At 39.2% G+C, this 19,180-nt stretch overlaps 1 protein-coding gene across 3 annotated transcripts in view; it reads right to left on the bottom strand.

Annotated features, from left to right (window-relative positions):
- The window catches only part of RELN (reelin), a 274,847-nt gene that overhangs the window by 28,887 nt on the left and 226,780 nt on the right, over positions 1-19,180 (bottom strand). For all 3 annotated transcript variants that reach the window (XM_032106018.1, XM_032106019.1, XM_032106017.1), the window contains exons 38-46: positions 17,211-17,393; positions 15,676-15,847; positions 15,495-15,597; positions 12,863-13,092; positions 9,208-9,428; positions 8,092-8,239; positions 4,513-4,771; positions 3,077-3,326; positions 596-764 (exon numbers count right to left, since the gene is read on the bottom strand). In XM_032106018.1, the coding sequence (XP_031961909.1) occupies positions 596-764; positions 3,077-3,326; positions 4,513-4,771; positions 8,092-8,239; positions 9,208-9,428; positions 12,863-13,092; positions 15,495-15,597; positions 15,676-15,847; positions 17,211-17,393 (1,735 nt within the window). The remainder of the gene's footprint in view (positions 1-595; positions 765-3,076; positions 3,327-4,512; positions 4,772-8,091; positions 8,240-9,207; positions 9,429-12,862; positions 13,093-15,494; positions 15,598-15,675; positions 15,848-17,210; positions 17,394-19,180) is intronic.

The following is a 19,180-nucleotide window of genomic DNA, read 5'->3' as shown; positions in this document are numbered from 1 at the left end:
GGATTTTTACAGACAATACATAGCAAAGCTGCACAAAAGAGGAAGCACAGAAAATTAATCCTGGGAACAACTCCTAAAAAAAGTGCTATTGCTTGATGTAACAGCACGGAAGATAGGGAAGAGTCCAGATGCCCCAAATGATTATAATAGAACACGGACTTTTCCACTACTAATGTCAAAACGTGTAGCAACTGTATAGGTGCTTTCAGTACAGTTGCTAAAAATAAAGGTCTGTGTTTCCAAACTTGTGTGTGCCTTAGGTGGCATCTTTCATGACAACTGTCTCAAGGCTTTTCCTGTGCTTTGCTACTTCTGAGCCAGCAGTTAGCTCAGCCTATGTCTATGTGAGGAGATTGGGCTCAGCAGGAGGAGAAAAGTTGTGGAGTCAAATAGTGCTGAGAGCCTGATGCCCTTGCTACCTGTGTTTCAATTTTTATAGGATAGACCTTCATTTACTTACATTTATTTGTTGCTATATACATGGACAAAATAAAAAAGACAAGGTACAATTGCATTAACTCTATAATGTATCATGATGTTCTAAATACCTAGTTATGCTTTTAGATTTATTCTGCAGAAAACCAGAGGGAGTTACCTAGTATAGGGAGGCAGAGGCAAAGTAACCCGAGTCCACTTGTTGAAAGTGTCTGAAATGAGAATCCTCTGAAGATGGTACTTGTTGCATTCCACATTAGTGGGAAGACAGTCCCTCAAAATTGGGTGCCAGGTCAGCCCAAGGTCCACTGAATATTCCAGTTCAATAGCTAAGGGTGGAAAGATGGTTAGTTACTTAATTTAGAGAGGCCTATCCATAGACCTATAATAAAGTGCAAGCCCCCGACAGTATCACAAGTCTAAACTAAAGTGGACAAAATAACCACTCAGAACTTTTCAAACCCTTGTGTCAGAAGCACAAAGCTACCTCCTTTGGTGGCAGTGCTGGAGGATGTGTTACATACTGCTGAGCAGGTAGAGCTCAGGAGGAGTCTGCAGTACATCTCTGCATCCACCACCTAACTCAAGAGACCACAGATGAAAAGACAGAGCCAGTGTTAAGTTGCCAAGATTAAGTCAAGACAACTTCTGTAGCTGCAGCGTGCAAGAAAGTGATGTGACAGCACCATGACCACCAAATTTTTTGTTTTTAAGGCTTGAAGGGTGAGATTCAGCTGGATGTGATTGCTGGGTAAAGCTGAGCAACACCCAAATTCACTTTTGGCTCTGTCACAAGATGGCTTAGTCAGCCTTCCACCCCTCCTGAAGACCAGCTCGTTTCATTACCCAGCACAATTTTAATTTGAGTTTGTTAGTCAGTGAGCTTGTTTCCATTCAAACACAGTCTATCCACATTAAACTAATGTATTCATTTCTCAGCAAAAATCAGCAGTTTCATTGTTTTGATGTTTATGGCTGATAAACTTTTATTATGAAAATTAAAGGTTAGTCAAGCTCCCTAAATACTTCAAGTCAAACTTTCATGCAGCCATGAAAAAGTAAATAATAATAGGTGCAGAACTCTAACTTGAAGTAAATGTTCCAGCTGCATTCTGGCTGAGCTGTCTGCGTAAAACATGAAGCGTGGTTGCAGTGACAGGGGTGATAAATCTGTGATCTTTTTCTGATTACTGCAGACCCATTTCTTCTACCCTCATGCACAGGAAATGACCCTTAATCACCCAATCAGTCCTACTTGATGTTTCAGCACAGAAGACAGTGCTATAGAAATACAAGGACAAGTAGGTACAAACAAGGGTAAGTGAGTTTCTAGTGCTAAATTTCCCTCACCAAAAGAAATGTTTGGCTCATCATGACTAGAACCATGATTCAATAGCGTCCTGCCTAATTTAATATGAAGTTAAGATAATGATAAGGGTAGTAGACAAAGAAACAAACAAACAAGCCCCGCCCCCCCCCCCCCAACAAAATACGGAACTGTTTCTTTGCTGGTATATAACTCAGTTGCCAAAACAATTCTAAACTTAGCAGAGATGATCTCAGGATGCCGCAGTCTTTTTAATACCGAAAGAAAGAAAAATTGTTAAGCATGTGAGTAGCTTCAGACTAGCAATATCAGAGAAGCTAAATGTGGGACTTCATGTAAAATCTTTTTCCATTTTTATACAGAATTGTAGAGGAATAGTCAGCAACCCAGTATATTAACACATACCACGTGATGCAATGTATTGTATTCTCATCCTCATTAAATATATCTATACCTCAAAACCCTACCCTAAGAGGATGTGTAAAACAAGCATTCAAAAGCTTGTTTTTTAGAAAGACCTATTTCTTGCATACCTTAGAATTCCCATAATGAACCAATTAACCAGTTTTTAATGTCCATGTAATGTATATTGAGTACAAAGCACGTTTTTATTTATTTCTCTATCTGTATGTATATACACATATAAAAGCTGGCTCTGCACTCAATAGACATATGGAAAAAAGGAAGCTAGGTAATTAAAAATTGCATTGTTGTGTGTACATAACATATATATATATATATATATACACGTGCATATATCTATGCTCACATTCATTCATGGATACATATAGATCTAGACATATTTATTATTTCATATGGACAATATAAATTTTTTCAGTTGATGCTGTCTTAGCATGTGTCAGATGTATGTTGGTATAAATGATTTCTTAGATATATGGGTACAAGTGAGATCAGAACTAAGACTACACTGAAAATGCAAAACCACAAAGCAAAAAACATATGCTGGGAACACCTATCTGCTTATTATTACACCACCACCCCAAGCAGTCTACTAAATGGATGCTATCTACTAAATGGATTTGAGTAAGGCAGCTGTTAGTCTTTTTCTTAAATGGATTGAACTGCAACTTAGGTGCTCGAAGGGAATAATACACTTCAGTTTATCTTAGGCTTCAGACACCTGGAATAAAAACGCTGATGTTACAATTTCTAACAGAAACATGCAGCTTTCTTTTGTTTCTCAGTTCTTGTTATGATGAATAATGTAACCAGAAAACAAGTGAATTTTCCTCTGCAGTAGAGGAAGAGGAATGGCAGGAAGAGGAATGGCAGGAATTACTAAGAAGTTATTACCATAACAGGAGTCTGTGACAGAGCAGGATGCTGCAAAATCTATTTGCAAGAAAGAGTCTTCATTGACAACAATGTCAGTGGTGACAACATAGCGGGTGCTGGCTTTCTCAATGAACACCAGAGCATCCCCAGTAGAGCCACAGACTGGCATCTTTGTTCCACCAGGGTGGAGCAGCCACTTCCTACTATCCAGTGTGGTGAAATCATCTTCCAATACCGTATTGCCAGAGACATTTCCTCCAATAAGAATCTGAAACATTAGGAAAGAAATTGCTATTGAAAAGAAAAGATGTCTAGAAGTCCTCATAAACATATATGTGACATAGCAACCTGAGGGAGGAGGAGATGTACCAGTCTATATGTATTTATTCTGCTGGTCCAAAATGGAAAAATTTACTTAGTAAAGAGCTTAGTCTCTTAGAAGAGAAAGGGGAGTATCTCTTTCCTGTAAAGGAAAGAGATTGGCTCAGCTGCAAAAATCTAAAATTCAGGGAGGTGACCTCCATCCTTGATGAAGTAAAACTGCTCACAAAAATAAGCGTTTGTAGAAACAAAGTGATTGCACTTTCCTAGTGATTGTTCTGCTCTTCTGCAATCTGGTGCACTACTATCAGATTGCACCTGCTGATGGAAGTGGGGAAATAGTCTCTGTTTTGTCATTGACTATAAAACATCGTTTTACTATTCAACAGCAAGCAAGGTAGAATTATTTTTCATTTGTTATTCTGAATTCAGTTTCTGATTGTTCTGAACTAATATAACTACATTCAGTGAAGATGTAGAAACAATGAGTATTTTTTCATTTTTAAAAGGAGGGATGGGAAGTAAAATTTTGTAACCACAACATTAAAGGGGCTGGGTTTCGCCTAACAATCTGAACTAACTTCTTTAAAAAAAATAAATATTAAAGCAAACTGTACTTGGACAACCCAATGACACTACTTAGAGAACAATCATTTTAGAAATAAATCATTTGTGATTTATACCAAGTCATACAAAGTAATATAATAATCTTTGTAGAAGCAAATCCTAAATAGGAAACTTTATTTTCATACAGATTGGTATTTTTCTATAATTTTTTTCTATTACATTCTACCAAGCCAATTCCATATCTGGATACATATTGAAGTACGTATATATTAAAGTTTAAAATCAGACTTGCATTTTGCATGGTAAGGCCTCCTGCAATGTGAACCTGAGGCTCTACACATGTGTAAAAGACTTTCCTAGATTCAAAATGGGCAATCAGTGCCCCACGTGGAAATGCTGCATTAAAACCATGAGTTCAGCACACAGTAATTGTGCTCTAAATATTTTTTTACAAAGCATTTTTGCTTGTCTCAGTGAAATGGTACATGCCAAAAAAAGGGAGACATTAATACTGAATCCAGTCTAAAATTGTGTTAAAAGAAGCTACTCCCTCAAGGTTTCCTCACCTGGTCGATCACCCAGGGACTGTAGAAATGCCCATTCTCGGATGGTTGCCACCAGCGAAGCCGGGTGGAGCTCGAACGGGCCTTCAAGGGAATTTCCAGGGCAATGTATCGTCCCACATTGCTGGAGTTACTGAAGAGGAACTCCTGGAGAAGGCTCCATGAGAGGCCCCCGTTGAGTGAATACTGCAGCAGCACAGGCTGGCTCCTGGGGTCAGGTACTCCCTTGCCACATCCCAGTCTCATGAAGAACTGCACAAATCTAACAGGGGGAGCATTTACTGGAAAGATTTATTTTCTACAACATCCTACACAATGAACCAGAGAGACTTGGAGTTTGTCAATTGACTAGCACTGTGATTTCTAGCTGTAAGAGTCCGCTTTAGGAGATCTTATGATTTCCTTTCCAAAGCTTCCAGAATATAACTAGACAGACAGGTGGTATGACAAAAATTCATTTTGCCTGTGTGGTAGTTTGCCAGGCATAAGAGGCTGAACAAAGCTGGTCATTTATGTTTTCAGCTTTTGTCTGCATAGCAGATGGTGTTGCAAGTATCAGAAACATAATCCTGGGTGAAATTTTTATCCCCGTATCCCATGAGTACAGATTTTAGTGGCAGAAAAGCAACCGTGCTCTAAGTAGATCATAATTTGCTATGAATTTGCTGAAATGCTTAAATTCAAAATAAGCATCCCAGTTTTCCATTGGCATAAACCAGAGAAAATCTGGACAGGAGAACAAAGCACATTTCACTTTCAGGGATCATTTTGTCCATTTTGTCAGCCTGGGAAATTTGTCTAAATTACACCGTTTAAATGTGCCGGCTTCCCTGAAGCCAGCCCAAGCCACCCAGGGACAGCAGCCTTTCATCCCCCAGTTAATTGGCTTCTCCAAAGCTGCACAATAGACTTGTATCAAACTGCGAAATCCTTCCCGTCAGCCGATGCTCATAAATAGCTCCACTGTGCACTTGGAGTGGAGGGAACCGTGCTGTAATGATATTTACTTATTGGACTTGCAGGAATATTACAAGTATTAATTCATGTTTGCACCGCTTTTGCACAGCTTTAGAGTATTTTTTGTTCTAATTATTATTGCATTAGTGCTGCCTGGCTCGTGGTTAAATGAAATGGTGCAAAAGAAGTTTGGCATCAAAAATCTTGTTCTGGTTTGATCTGCAGGTAGATCTGATGGGAGTGCACCACAGAGGTGCTGGGCAGACAAAGCTCCAATAAAACACCAGACCTACAATTCAATTAATTCTAGTCCTGACTGTGACTCACAGTTTCTATTGCTACTATATATAACTGATTTTGCTATAGATTATATGCACCTCCATGTCCCAGACATAACAGATTGCTTGTGCTGTAAAGGAGCACTGGGTACCCTCATGGATCAACATATCAAATGTAATGGATTTGCTTCACTGCTGGCAAGTCTTTCTGCCTCCTCAGATTTACTCCAACATTTGCCACATAATTCAAAGGAAATAAACCCAGGTGACCTTGTCTCTGTTGCATCTGATTTCTGTGCATTGCTATTCTTGCATCTCAGATTTTACTAATGTAGTAATAACCGACTTGAATGTAGGTAACAATGTCTAGCAGATAAAAAAATAATTTTAAATATCTCTCTTCTTATCCCAAAGATATTTTGCAAAAGCTTTGAAAAATGGAAATGGAAAAGCAAAGTGTTTTTTGTAAATCTAGTAACACTCAAATGTGTGGATATTCTTCTAGTAATTCAGAATTGAAAGGAATTTGATCGGCTGTGATACCTAAAATATTCTGTCCCTACTGACATTTCATGTGGTGCAGTTTCAGCCACCAGTATCACCATCAGGGTGATATACTGTCCCCTATGTTAAATTCTTTAGCATATAGATGTGATGGCAGTGGACAGTGGATTGCAGAGTCCACTTGATTTCAATCCCCAAGTGCTGAGTGTGGCTTGCAGCACTGACAGACACCACTGCATGCCTGTGTTCTTCAGGGGATCTCCCCATAAGGAAAAGGGAATGTGACTACTGAGTCTAGCACCCTTAAAAGGTACTTGTTCTCATCACTCCTGGCATAAACTGAAACTTGTCCCCAAGTCCTGTGCAGAACTTGGCACATCTGTGTCACAGACAGATCTGCTGTGCTTTGCAGATGGCTGATAGAGTCAGTCTGGAGATGAAGAAAATCCCACTGCAATTACTTTAGGTTGCTAAAGAGCAGCTCCCAGCAATGCCACTGCAGTGTGCCTTGCTGTTCAGAAAAGAACATACAGTTATTTGTTGATAACTGTTATTTTTCATAAGTATATATACAAGAAATTGAATGTTCAGCTTTGTTTTCCTAAGACAGAAGCAATTTATCTCCATATAACACCTTGAGGTCAATATATGCAAATCCAGCTACAAACAGCCATGGAGAAGAGATAAATGATGGTTCTTTGAACATGAGCAACAAGAAAAACATCATTTAGTCTAATGGAGCAACTTACAAGATCTTTTGTATCTTTTCTTAAACAATCTTTTAGTTTCAGAGTGGTCTAGTAATCAAATTAGTGCTAAGAACTGGGGTTTGTTTTAATCAAAAAACAAAAAAAAAAGTTATCTGAAAAAATTTTTCTGTGAGGAATCTTACAAATTACAGGGGTCCTTAAGATTACACATCACTGACGTTTAGCTAAGTGCTGATCTAAAAGCTACAATGATTAGATATTAGGCATTTTTACTGACCATGAGTCTTTACAATTAAACCATTATTTAAAGCTTCAATACCAATGCTGACAGGTAAGAAGTAGATAAAATTCCTGTTAAAATGTTTCCCACAGCACATTAGAGAGGAGTAGGGTATTTAGAGATCAGTGAAAAAAAGTCCTGGAGAAAATTCAGTCTTTCCAAAGTAATAACATAAGAATATCAGCTAAGGCACAGAATAAACTAGAAAACAATGCCTATTTGTTAGCATGCTCACAACTGGGATGGAGTTTAATTCATATTAGTCTAAATTTTTTTAATATGGCTTGCTTAGCATGTCTCACTCATCACATATCTCCTCTGCAGGCTGTAAAGATACAACATAAACTGTAACTACACTAAAATATTTGGTTTTGAATAGCTGGTGACAGCTTGATGGGAATTTCTCAGTGAATTATTGGAAACAAATGTGCACAATAAGAAAAAAACAAGCTTCAGAAATGAAAGAATTATGAGATGACAAATGTAAGAGTTATACTTTCAGCAGACACTCCTGTTTCAGCAGTGGCTCATAATACACCAGACTGTAAGAGAAGCAGAGCATTTCTCATGTGATGGGTTTAGAAACGAAAAACTGCATGAACTACTGAAGGTGTGGCATCAATTCCCAGAGTTCTTATTCAAGGAAAAAAACAACATTTAAATGGCTAATGCTATTAAAGTTCAATTTAAATTTAATTTAACATGGTAACAGTGGTTAAAATGGAGCATTTGCTAGTGTGAGGACCACAGAGTAAGTCAGCTTGATTTACTAGAGAAGTATCACATATGCATTATTCTTCAGTATGCTATTTCCTCAATGAAATCCCGAAAGAACTTTTGAAAAGGGTGTTACCTGGCTTGTGACAAATCTAGGTCTCGAGTCATCAGCATACGTAAACCTTCTTCATTAAAGAAAAGGTTGTTTCCTCCAGACATGATACCACATTTCCTTGACGGCTTTCCACCACTCACAAGGAGGAATCTATCCGACTCCAGCTGACCTGAATACACAGTGAATACATATTTATGATTTACTCTGAAGTGCTCCTGCTGCAAAAGTGCTACTTCCAGAGGAAGAGAGATAAATTAAAAATCACACGCTGACTGAGAAATATTCAGTGTTTCCAATACCATGTATTCTAGAAAGCTGACGCAAATCAAAACAAAATAAACAAAATAAACCCAGAAGTATGAAATCTGGGATCTTAGTTTCCAGTTTTTCACCAGGTTTTCCACTTCTCTTCATTTATCTTAAGATAACAACAACATACTCAGGTCTTTAAAGAAACCTTGGGTATCATGTGGTAGCATGCAAGCAAGGGCTGGCAAAATTGAAAATGAACAGCAACACCTATAAAGGGATGAGTTTGGTTCACAGGTGCTGCTTTATGCTAAACATGCTCCTCTTGCCGTGCTTGCTAGCGGGGGAAGCCTCAAGGGGGTTTTCGAGTTGTGTGCGTGGATGCTCTGTGTGCCCAGGCATGCGTGAGGCTTTCAGTTCCCTCCTGCCTTCCCTCTCTTGGGGTCTGCTCAGGCTGCTGAGCACTGGCTCCCACTGCTGAGACACATGGTCTGCTCTGAAACTGTGATTGCTGTAGTAAGGCCAGTCAGATTTCCCTAGTAGTGAGAAACGACACTCCACTATTTGCCTCGTGCAAATGCTCTGTCTCTGCTAAAGTCAAACTACCATCAAAACAGTTTTCTTCTAAAATTATTTTCTACCTGTAGAGTTTCTGGGAGTTCTGTTTCAATGAAGATTTTGTATTCCAGCATTAACAGTGCATCAGACATTCACAAACCATGCTTGCAGATGGCATCTGAATTACTTGGTTCGTGGGAATACCCCCCAGGTGTAAATTCTAATCAGGAGCATGCAGGGGTGAGGAAGGCTTTGTTGTTTAATCCCTTGAACCCTAGGTTCCACTAAGATGGACAGGCAGTATTCAGATCCCCCTCCCAAAAGAGATACCTTCAAAGTCATCCTTAAGGAAGTCGGAGTTCTTGGTGCTTATTTTGCAGGTTGGCCCGGAGTAGCCGGGGTCGCAGATGCACTTGGTGCCATTGACACAGCTGCCGTGCCCGTTGCACATCTCCTCGCACTGGGGGCCAATGTACACATTGTCAATGGCCCAAGTCACAGGCTGGGATCCAGCAGGGTAGAATCCTTGGTACCACCGGAACCTCGCCAACCTGAAAATGGCATAAAAAGTACCTATTTTAAATAATAGTTCCATCTTTTTTGTATTCCATACATATACCATTATATGCACGTATGTATTATTCTTTCTGTGGGAACTGGCTTGATAAATAGATTAATTCTAGAAACTGACTGCTAGATCTAATTCCTTCAGTACCTCATGCATCTTTATGTTGACAATCAACCCAAGTACTGACAGAAATAAAAATAACATTATTCATTAGTTGTAATCCCAAAATCAAGTGACAGACATAATTTTTCAAGATTTAAAATCCAGCTGCTCTTATCTCCATCATTCATGAAGAAGATGAATGGCCATAGTCCGGTGGATTCTCTTCTGCTTTGGGGTACAGTGGGTCAGACCAGGCCACTTTCACCCTCTCCTGGAGAGTGAGATCCTACTTCATGCTTCCATCCTGCCCCCAGAGAGACTACCTGGCAGGGGTGTAATCTCACCCTCAATTACACAGAAAGAAAATGTGATCTGTCATGTCACCAGGTATCCAGCTTGCTTTTGGGCAGCTTAATCTTAAACCAGGCTGATATTGCAAGTTGTTAATTTAAACTATATTCTCCTTTGGGTGCTGTCCTGTCATTTTTAATTCATCTCCTAAGTGCTACTTGCATCAGTGCTGCATATGGAAAGGAACAACTGGGGAAGGAGGGAAAACGAATTGAAATGAGGAAAACACTTGAGAGACTAATTTTATTCCCAGTTGAGAAAACGTTTTAAGGGAGGAAGGAAATGAGAAGATTGAGAAGGGAAAAGCACTTAATTGCCTTGCGTGTTTAATGTGTCTTGTTAAAGATATCTAAATTCAGCAGGTGAATCAATTCCACAGGTAATTGTAGCTGACAATTTTTTTTCCTTGATTTTCTAAAAAGAAATATTTATGAGGAGATTTAGGTGACAACTGATAATTAGTGAGTGGGGACACTACTAAGTGTTATGAGAAAGACGCCCAAGAACCAGAGTTCTGCTGGAAGTCAAAATCATCGACTGTAGCTGCTGTAAAGTATTTGAACCTTGATAGTATGCCCCAGCCAAACCATCTTTAGTTATTTTTACCAGAGCCCTCAGAGTGGGATCAGGCTGGAATTACCCTCACTGGCTTCACCTGGCCTTTCCACCTTCAGCTGCAGCACATCAGCCCCAAGAGGGTTTTTAAGCTCCAGTCTGAAGGGTTGAGGGGAGAGGTGGGATAGGTTTATATTTGGTCTCTGGCCTTTACTGGCTTGTTGTTTGGCTTTCCTGGACTAACTTGGCTGCTAATCACTGGATGGGTTTTGTTGCTGTCATCATCTCGATGCTGCTTTCCTGGATCAGGTGCCCCACCTGTTAGAGCCATCAGGAATTCATCAAGAGCTGAAAGGTAAACTGTGCTAAATTGGAAAAGAATTGGGAGAGAAGAAGCTGAAAAACTTTGAAAAAAGTTGTAAAATGCATAAGTAGGTAGAATGCATAAGTACTGTGTTATGTAGAAGTTGTAAAAAGTGTAAGTAAGAAAATGTCTAAGTCGAGTGATATGTGTATGTGTAAGTAGTGTTAAGTAAGGTATTATGTCAAAGTTGAGAGATGTGTGAACATGGGGGTATTTTAAACAATAAGATGCTTCTGTGTAATCATATTGATTTGTTGATCAGAAGGCATGAGTTCCTGCACGTAGCGTGCCCTGAGGTGAAGGACACAAGTGTGAGGCTGGAGGTGTTACAAGCTCCTCTTGAGAATAGACCTTTGCCCCACATGCTGGATTTTTCTTCCTGATTTGTGTCAGCTCTTCCTGTCAGGGTTGCTCCTGGTGAGGGTGAAGCACGACTCATGTCTGAAGCAGAGAGTGAACCACTGGTCTTGCTAAAGTTCTTTTGGGGTTTCTTATCTGGCTCAACAAGCCCTGGACCTTACCTTCAGGATGTAACTGGAACACTAACCATTACTTACAGCAGTCTGTTGATAACATCTATTCATTTCCAAAATTACATATGTAGTGGAAATAACTTCAAAAGTCTTTATTCTCAGTTAAATATAACCACTTGACACTTTGGGGATGAAAAGGCTGGGGGATTGTTTTAGAATTACATGAGTAGACAGGCTTGGAAATTTTTCTTGTTCTTCCAGTGGATTCTGGTGGAGAAATCCCCCCTTCAGCCTTCTGGCCCAAGGATCTAATGCACTGAATGTCCCATATAAGCTACTCTGCACTGCTGGGCTTGTCTGGCTGCTATCAATGGGCTCCTGGCCTGGTGTGTTGGTGAAGGAATAGGAGGGAAGGTAGAAAAACAGGATGGAAGCACTCAGGAACAGAGGACTAAATCAAAATCCTGGAAGGTTTAAATGAGTTAGGAGACTGCACAGTCCAAATTTTCATTTGGAGGGATGCATGGTTAGGTAAAGGGTAAAATAATGCTTTTGCACAAAACCAGGAAGCACAAGTGAGCTGGTGAAAGAGATGGATACCTGTTATGTGCTTGAAATGTTAACTGTCATAAACCAGAAAACTCAAGTTTAAAATTTAAACATTTTCTTAAATTATTAAACATCCAGTCTTTCCAAACTTGAGTCCTATTTCTTAGAAAGGTCTTTTCATACTTTCAGAGGCACACATGGGCGTCATTTATTTAGTGGAGGACCCACTGACTGCAGTAGTTTCATAAGTACTCAGTGCCACAGCTGCATAGACTCACAAAGTCTCATAGTTACACAGCTCATTTTCATTCATACATGCTACAGTTTAATCATTAATGGTGTGATCTTTTACATAAAGTGAGTTGATGCTAGATGATAGCTATTCCTGAAAAAGTAAACAGTAGTGTTTTTACTTTGAAAAGTTACATATTACTGTACCTGCTACCACATACTCTTATTCTATGCTGTGTTTTCATCCTACTTGATTTGTTTCTCTAAGTTTCTAGTGACTGAAGCAGTTATTTCTTAGAATATTACTAATATAGCTGAGACTGTATTTAAATGAGACCATTTCCTCATACTGAAGTAGAATCAAGCTTATACTAGCTCACATTTTACTGCATTTTCTAATGAAGCTCAAATTTCACGCAAAAATATCATCAGTGAATTTAAATGGCTGATGCAGTTCTGTGAAGAACACTCGAAGCACTCTACGAACAGTCAGTTTTGCATTAATTTCACCAAGCAACTCTCTTCTATTAAACTGTCACTAATTAAATATATAGGTAATAGGAAATTGCCTGTGGTTATTCTACATCAGCATTAGGCACAATATGATTTGGGGAATCACCTGAACAGTAGCTAACATTCAGGGCAAAAAGCAGAGAAAAATCGGTCCTCCGGTCTGCTCTAGTGCTGCAATTCTTATGCACCACTCTTGTGCTGGAATGAAATTTTGGGTGAAAAACAGAAATAAAAGCAAAGCAACAAGCAGCTGGGCAGGAACAGAAGCTGGACACTTACCCACAGAGGTGCAGTTTTCCGAAGTGAATGACCTCTCTTCTCCAGCCCTGGGTAGTGCCTGCGTAGTAAATGCTGCTTGGGTGATGCTCAGTGGAGCAGAGGGAGCTGAGGTGGCTGCTGCTGCTGTAGCACAAGGGGAGCAGCAGGTGCCAGGTGGCCCCCAGGTCTCGTGAGAACTCCAGCTTCACTGGGTCAGCAGAGGAGCTGTCTGTGGTGCAGCCAATATTGATCTGGGGACCAAGGCATCAAACACAGAAGGTGACACAGGGCAGGCTGTGGGACCCCCAGCCATTCTTCACCTTAGTCAGCCTCCCCCATTTGGTACTGTATTTATTTAGTCCAGGAAAATGGTGATTTGGGAACCTATTTAACAACAGGGATGATGCACTCAGGACACACATGAACAGGAACTCTTGCATGTTGCCCTCCTGTCCATGAGTATATCACACTACAGCCTATGATAACATGAACGTGATAAGAAATCCCCAACAACTTCTAGCTAGAGAAAACTGTCAAGTTAATTTGTCAAATCCCAGAGCAGAGCTGCTAACATTGCTGGAGAAAATGCACCAGCTCTTGCAGTCCTCTAGCAGGTACTGAAGTAACCACAGCAACAAAAAATCTGCATTATTAAAAGCAGAAATATAAAAACAAAAAGTGCAAACACTAACTTTTGGTTAATGCTGAGCTACACTATGGTCCTCTTTTATGTTACATTTTAAAAAAGGAAGCTTATCAGCTCAATATGTTCAGCTTTCACACTCACTACCTATTCGTCCATGTATAATGGCAAAGCCCTAGAGCATCACAGCTGGATTGGATTTAGATTCAACATCACCAAAACTTAGTTTGTCAGTGTCAGGCTTCTCAGGGTGTGCTTACAAGATTCCTGATAAAAAGAACAGTAGAAAAGGCAGAAAACTTAAATGAAACTAGTTCTACTACTGAAAAAATACAAAATGTTTAATAGAGAATCTGAGACCTCTTGAGATGCATTTTCTGCATACAACCAGTGCAGATTAGTCTGCTTTTCTTTTACACTGATATGTAGATGTTCTTGTAATTTCAAATTGCTTTTGTAAAAGAAGAATTATTTCCTTCACAGAATGACTCTTATAAAATAAGATGTACTGTACTTACCGTGCAACAAATAAAAAGTCATTGCTGATGAAACATAAGGCCTGTATTAGAATTATGTAATATTTTGATATTCCTATGTCTTTGTAGCAAAAATAAGTGTCTTTCTATCATGCTGTTCTGTTAAAAAAAACTATTTCTAAAACACATTACTTAGAAATGTGCATGAATGTTGAAAGTATCCTACATTGAGTTTCCTTCATCACTCCTCAGTGCACATGAGTCCCATCAACCTACATTTGACTAGAAGGGTTGTCTACTCATCTGGAAGCTTAGATAGATGCTTGACCCAATATAGGTTTTGACTCTTGAGACACAGAGAGAAACTCTACTGCATTATGCATAACTCCTTCATTTACACTAATGCTCTCAAAAAGTGAGCTGAAAACAATGTTCTTACCACATATGGAAGTAAACATGAAGATTTTGTAAGTTAATGGCTTATGAATATCTTAAAGTGACCTCAAACATTTTTGTTGTACAGGCTGTAATCTATATTTTAAAACAGAAAATGGTTTACATTCAATAATTTATGAATTAGTTGCATGACAAATTGAAGTGTGCATGAGTACACGACTAAACCTAATTTTCTTGGAAAACCCTTAGTATCATTCTAGTAATTTTTATAAACTTCTATCATTTGCTGATTATGTATCTCATATTAATGCCACAACATGCTACATTGTTGTTAAAAGCAGTCTGGAACCATGGCATGGCAATTTACATGCTAGATTCTTTTCCAGTTTCTTACTGACAATATAATGACCTCTCTAAACTAAAAAATACTGGGCTAACTAGTTACTGCTACCTATAGCTGCCCTAGCCAATGCAGAGTTTATATTCTAGGATAAATTAGAGAGTTTAGTTTAGACTCTGTGTTGTCACTGGGGTACCTGTTTCCACTGACTACATGAGAAACACAAAAATATGCTCCTTATTCATGAGCTTTTGTTAACTCCCTAAGATGGGATGACTTCAGGCCATGATAGCCAAAAACCAGCTTCATCTAGAGCATCTATGATGTGGGCAGAAGAAAAAGGAAAGCAGAAACTTGTCTCTCTGAGATAGTACCACAGTGCAGTTCAGCCAGCAGGCAGAAAAAAATTATTTTCTACTGTCACAGGTGAAGTTGTAGCTCTCCACTGGTCAGCCTGGAGCAGGCTGCGAAGTGGCCATTTGGCCCCCTCATTATATTTTGCTCATCCTCTTTCCTGCCAGTGGTGACTCTCCAATGCACAGGACATGGACTTTAATGCTATTAGTGCAAGTGTATAGGCATGAACAAAATAGTAATTTAGGCAAGAAAGTAGAAGACTTTGAGGCAGAAATTTCCCTTATCTGTGCATTAAAAGCATCATGACACATTCACATGAGGGAGAGTCATGTCAAATCAGTTAGAGTCTCTACTTGGCAATCAGAACAGCTAGGCAAATATGCCAGAGCAGAACGTGGAAGGACATGAAGAAAAAGGCAAAAACTTTCTGAGGACAAGTACCTCAAATTGTATGATAGTATTTTCATTTACACTCAGGTCCCTTGTGGTAATGGAGTGCTCTCCAACTTCATTTGAAACAAATACCATAGCTGAATCTTCTTCCCTGTAAATAAAGGAAAGGAGTGTTTAGACTCTGTTTACAAAGTCACTTCTTTCTACTGCATTGCTGAGAGAATCTTACGGAGCTCTTTTAGATGAATATGGGCAATAAAGCCCAATGTTTCCACCAGGATAGAAAAACCAGTTGTCTTCTTTAGGACCAAAGTCAAAGGTATCCAAAAGGATAATGGGATTCTTCAGGTTATTTCCATCAATAATGAAGTCATCAATAATCCAGATTTCTTCTTTTTTGCCTACAAAGAAAATGGAAATATTCCTATTAAGACCTACTACCATTATTATTAGAGAGCATTACAGCAGCCCGTATTTACAGATTATGTGAAGAGGGTGCTAAAAGTGTGGGTTCACTATTTTCACTTCCCATGAAAATAGTCCCCATACTGCTCTGCAGCCTGACCCTATGGAATTAACTTTTATTCCCTTAAATTTATAGAAGTCACAGCAAAACTAAGAGTGGAAAGCAATGGCTGTTGAACAATTATCTTCTATTTAAATCACATTTACTTTGAAATTCTGTCATTGTCTTATTCAATTAAGAATCATCTAAATGAGCAGCTGCTACAGAGTCCAAGCAGCCTGAAAGTGCAATTTCATTCTATGTCCTTGTACTCAGCAGCTTGTATTTGCCTGGGAGGAGTTCTTCCATAGAGATGGAAGCTCTGAAACTCGTTCTCTCCAATGGATTATGTATTCATATACATCAGAAAATTGGTATTCTCAAACTGAAGAGGAAAGATTAAATTGACAGATATTATGTGTAACATTTTTTCACTTATCTTAAAGTGTTGGAGTTGATCAGAGAAAAGTTTATGTAATTGATTTTGGCAGGGCATGTCAGAAGAATGAACTGAAACTGGATTGTCAGGACCAGATTTGAATTTGGTTGGTTTTTTTTGTTAAGGTTGTGCTAAAAATTTGCCTGCCTGGAATAAACTGTTACTGAATTGCCACGTCTAAATGATTGCTGGAATTCTTTAGAGCTGTTAGTGTCAGTTTCTGCTAGGAAATGTGCTTACAGTAACTGAGAGCAGAGGAGAGCTTCCTTCAGCTGGCACATCTCCTGTAATCAGGAGGAATGAGCTGTGTTCCTCTTGTGGTTTTCCAGTCCTTTACAATTTAATCAAAAGATTAACTGCTCACTACATACTCTTTCTAAATGCGTTTTTAATGCCTAGTTAATTCTGAGTAAGGTAGACCCAGTTCCCATTTACACTTGGGACACTTTTGTATAATTGGAGCGTCCTAATGGGGCCTCAGTGTAAGTGAGAATCAGGTCCATTAAAAATAATGAGAAGAACCTGAGTGAAGTTAACTTTATTGATGTTGCTTGATCTCCCACTCCCTCCAGGGCCAAAGCTGATGGTTTTCTGCACACAATCCAGGGATATCAGGTGAAGGTACTTCACTTTAAGTCATTCAACTGCTTTATAAGAACAGTAAACATAATCCTGCAGTAATTCTAATTGAAGGAGTTCAAACACAAACCCCCCATGATTTAAAAGTCTCTGTAATTGTTCAGTTCAAAAAATCTACTCTCTTAGAGATACTGAGCTGTGCAAGAATGGACCTGGATTCCCAGAGGTGTCTCTTCCTTACCATTGTTGTAAGGTTGCCAGAGCCTGAACCGCGTTGTGTTGCTTTGGGCTGCATAGGGCAGTGGAACGTTGATAAAGAGGACATCTGTAGTCTGGGTGAAGTAAAACTCATCTATCAGGTGCCAAGTGATGCCACCATTGACAGAGTATTGCAGCAGGATGGAATGAGACCTCTCGGGGGTGCCTGGAGAAGAAAGGACATGGATTTACGTTCATTAAAATCCAGTAAGTTCAAAAATGCTTCTTCAATTAGAAATAAAATTATGTTGCTCTGACATCTATTACAAAGCATGGGCTTCCTTTAACAACAACTTAAGCTGTTGAGATGTTATGCACCTATTGTACACATACATCTTCCTGTGCTTTCCCTTGCTTGTCTGTCTGCAAAATGCAAATGAAATAGGGCCTAAATGTGCATTACTGTTCATTATACATATGATCACAGATAATTACTTAGATGAGAAGCTATCTCAGTGTTACACTTTTTTAGATTAGAACAAACCTGCTCCTTCTACTACAGACATATTCCAGTAATGCAGCATTTATTTGCTTGTTTTGTCCAGGTACCAGATATTATCATTACCATTGGTAGCACCCACAGATAAAGACACAGTCCCTATCCTCAGAGATGTATAGTCTATGGCTCTCACTGCAGACACTGGGATGAGAATGTTTATGCCCAGAAATAACATAATTGATGGAAAGCACTGAGGATCTTTATCAGCATGTTTTAACAACAGCAAAGCAATATTCTGTGCTTTGAGCTGGGCCTAAAAGTCAGCAGAACTGACAGTAAAATTTGCATTTTCTAACTACCAGCTCCTCCTATTTTTTTTTACTTTGAGCTTTAAAGAGTAGAAAAACAAAAGCTCTTTATAGCCCTAACTATTAACACATACTAATTAGAGCCCAGCACTCACACTTGATGCTGGTTACCGTTCACAAGCTCAGCCCCCAGCATGTATTTGGTCAGTGCTGTCCATGAATACCAGTGTCCAAGGTATCTCTGAACTGAGGTCTCACTCAGACAGATTTATACTCTCTGCTCCCTTCATAGTGTGGCACAGTGATAGCATATCCCCAAAAACCCAGTCAGGAACCAGCAGAAGAAAAGGACTAAGGGACAGTTTCTTCATCCCTTACTCACTGTGCAAGCTTCTCCCTTGTTCTGTTCTTAAAATAACCACACTTGCTGAAACCAAAGTGCCTGATGCACACACTCCTGCTCCCCTCAGCTCCAGTGCAAGTATTCCACCACCACGGAATGGAGCAGGGAAGAGCTGTTTGCAGTCAGGAGCTGATTTCAGCTTATCTGTGGCAATTAACAGTACACAACAAACTGCTTTTAACACTCACGGCCGAGATGTACCCAGCTATATTAATTTGTATTCAACATTAAGGAATTTGTTGGGACTAAGTCCTGGATCCAGGAGTAGGGCTAACAAGTCATATAGATTTAGTAAGGAACAATTTCTCCTGGAGTTTCATGGTCTTACTCCTTGTGGATCAAGCGGCAAAATCCAGGCTTGAGCCTTTGGCTATTCCTGCCTTAAGAACAATGTTTTTACTCACTGTATTTTTTAATATTTTTTCAGTGATCATATGAAGAGACATTACCAGGCATAGTTTTGTAAAAGAAGTATTCACGAAGAGTTTCCTTATAAATATGAAATATTTGGCATGTTATAATTTTGGGGCATATTGTGTTTTTGGCTGTTACTGTTTTGTCTCTTTTTGATAAAGTACCAAACCCAGTAATAAATAGCCCAATATATATGGTTAAATGCCCATTAAAGAAAATCAATAATAATTCACAAAGAGCTGTATTTTCACCTGTCCATACAGAGATTTGTCTAAGATACTTATTTAGGAAGAAAGAGGGGGTTCAAAACTATTTTCAAGCTGTTGGCAAATGTTGAGTCAGTTAGGGTCCAGTCCCAGAGCACTGAGCTTACCATAGAAGCTATAGCT

This window comes from Corvus moneduloides, chromosome 4 (genome assembly GCF_009650955.1).
Source record: "Corvus moneduloides isolate bCorMon1 chromosome 4, bCorMon1.pri, whole genome shotgun sequence".
NCBI classification, from domain to species: Eukaryota; Metazoa; Chordata; class Aves; order Passeriformes; family Corvidae; genus Corvus; species Corvus moneduloides.
This window is presented reverse-complemented; position numbering and strand designations above follow the sequence as displayed.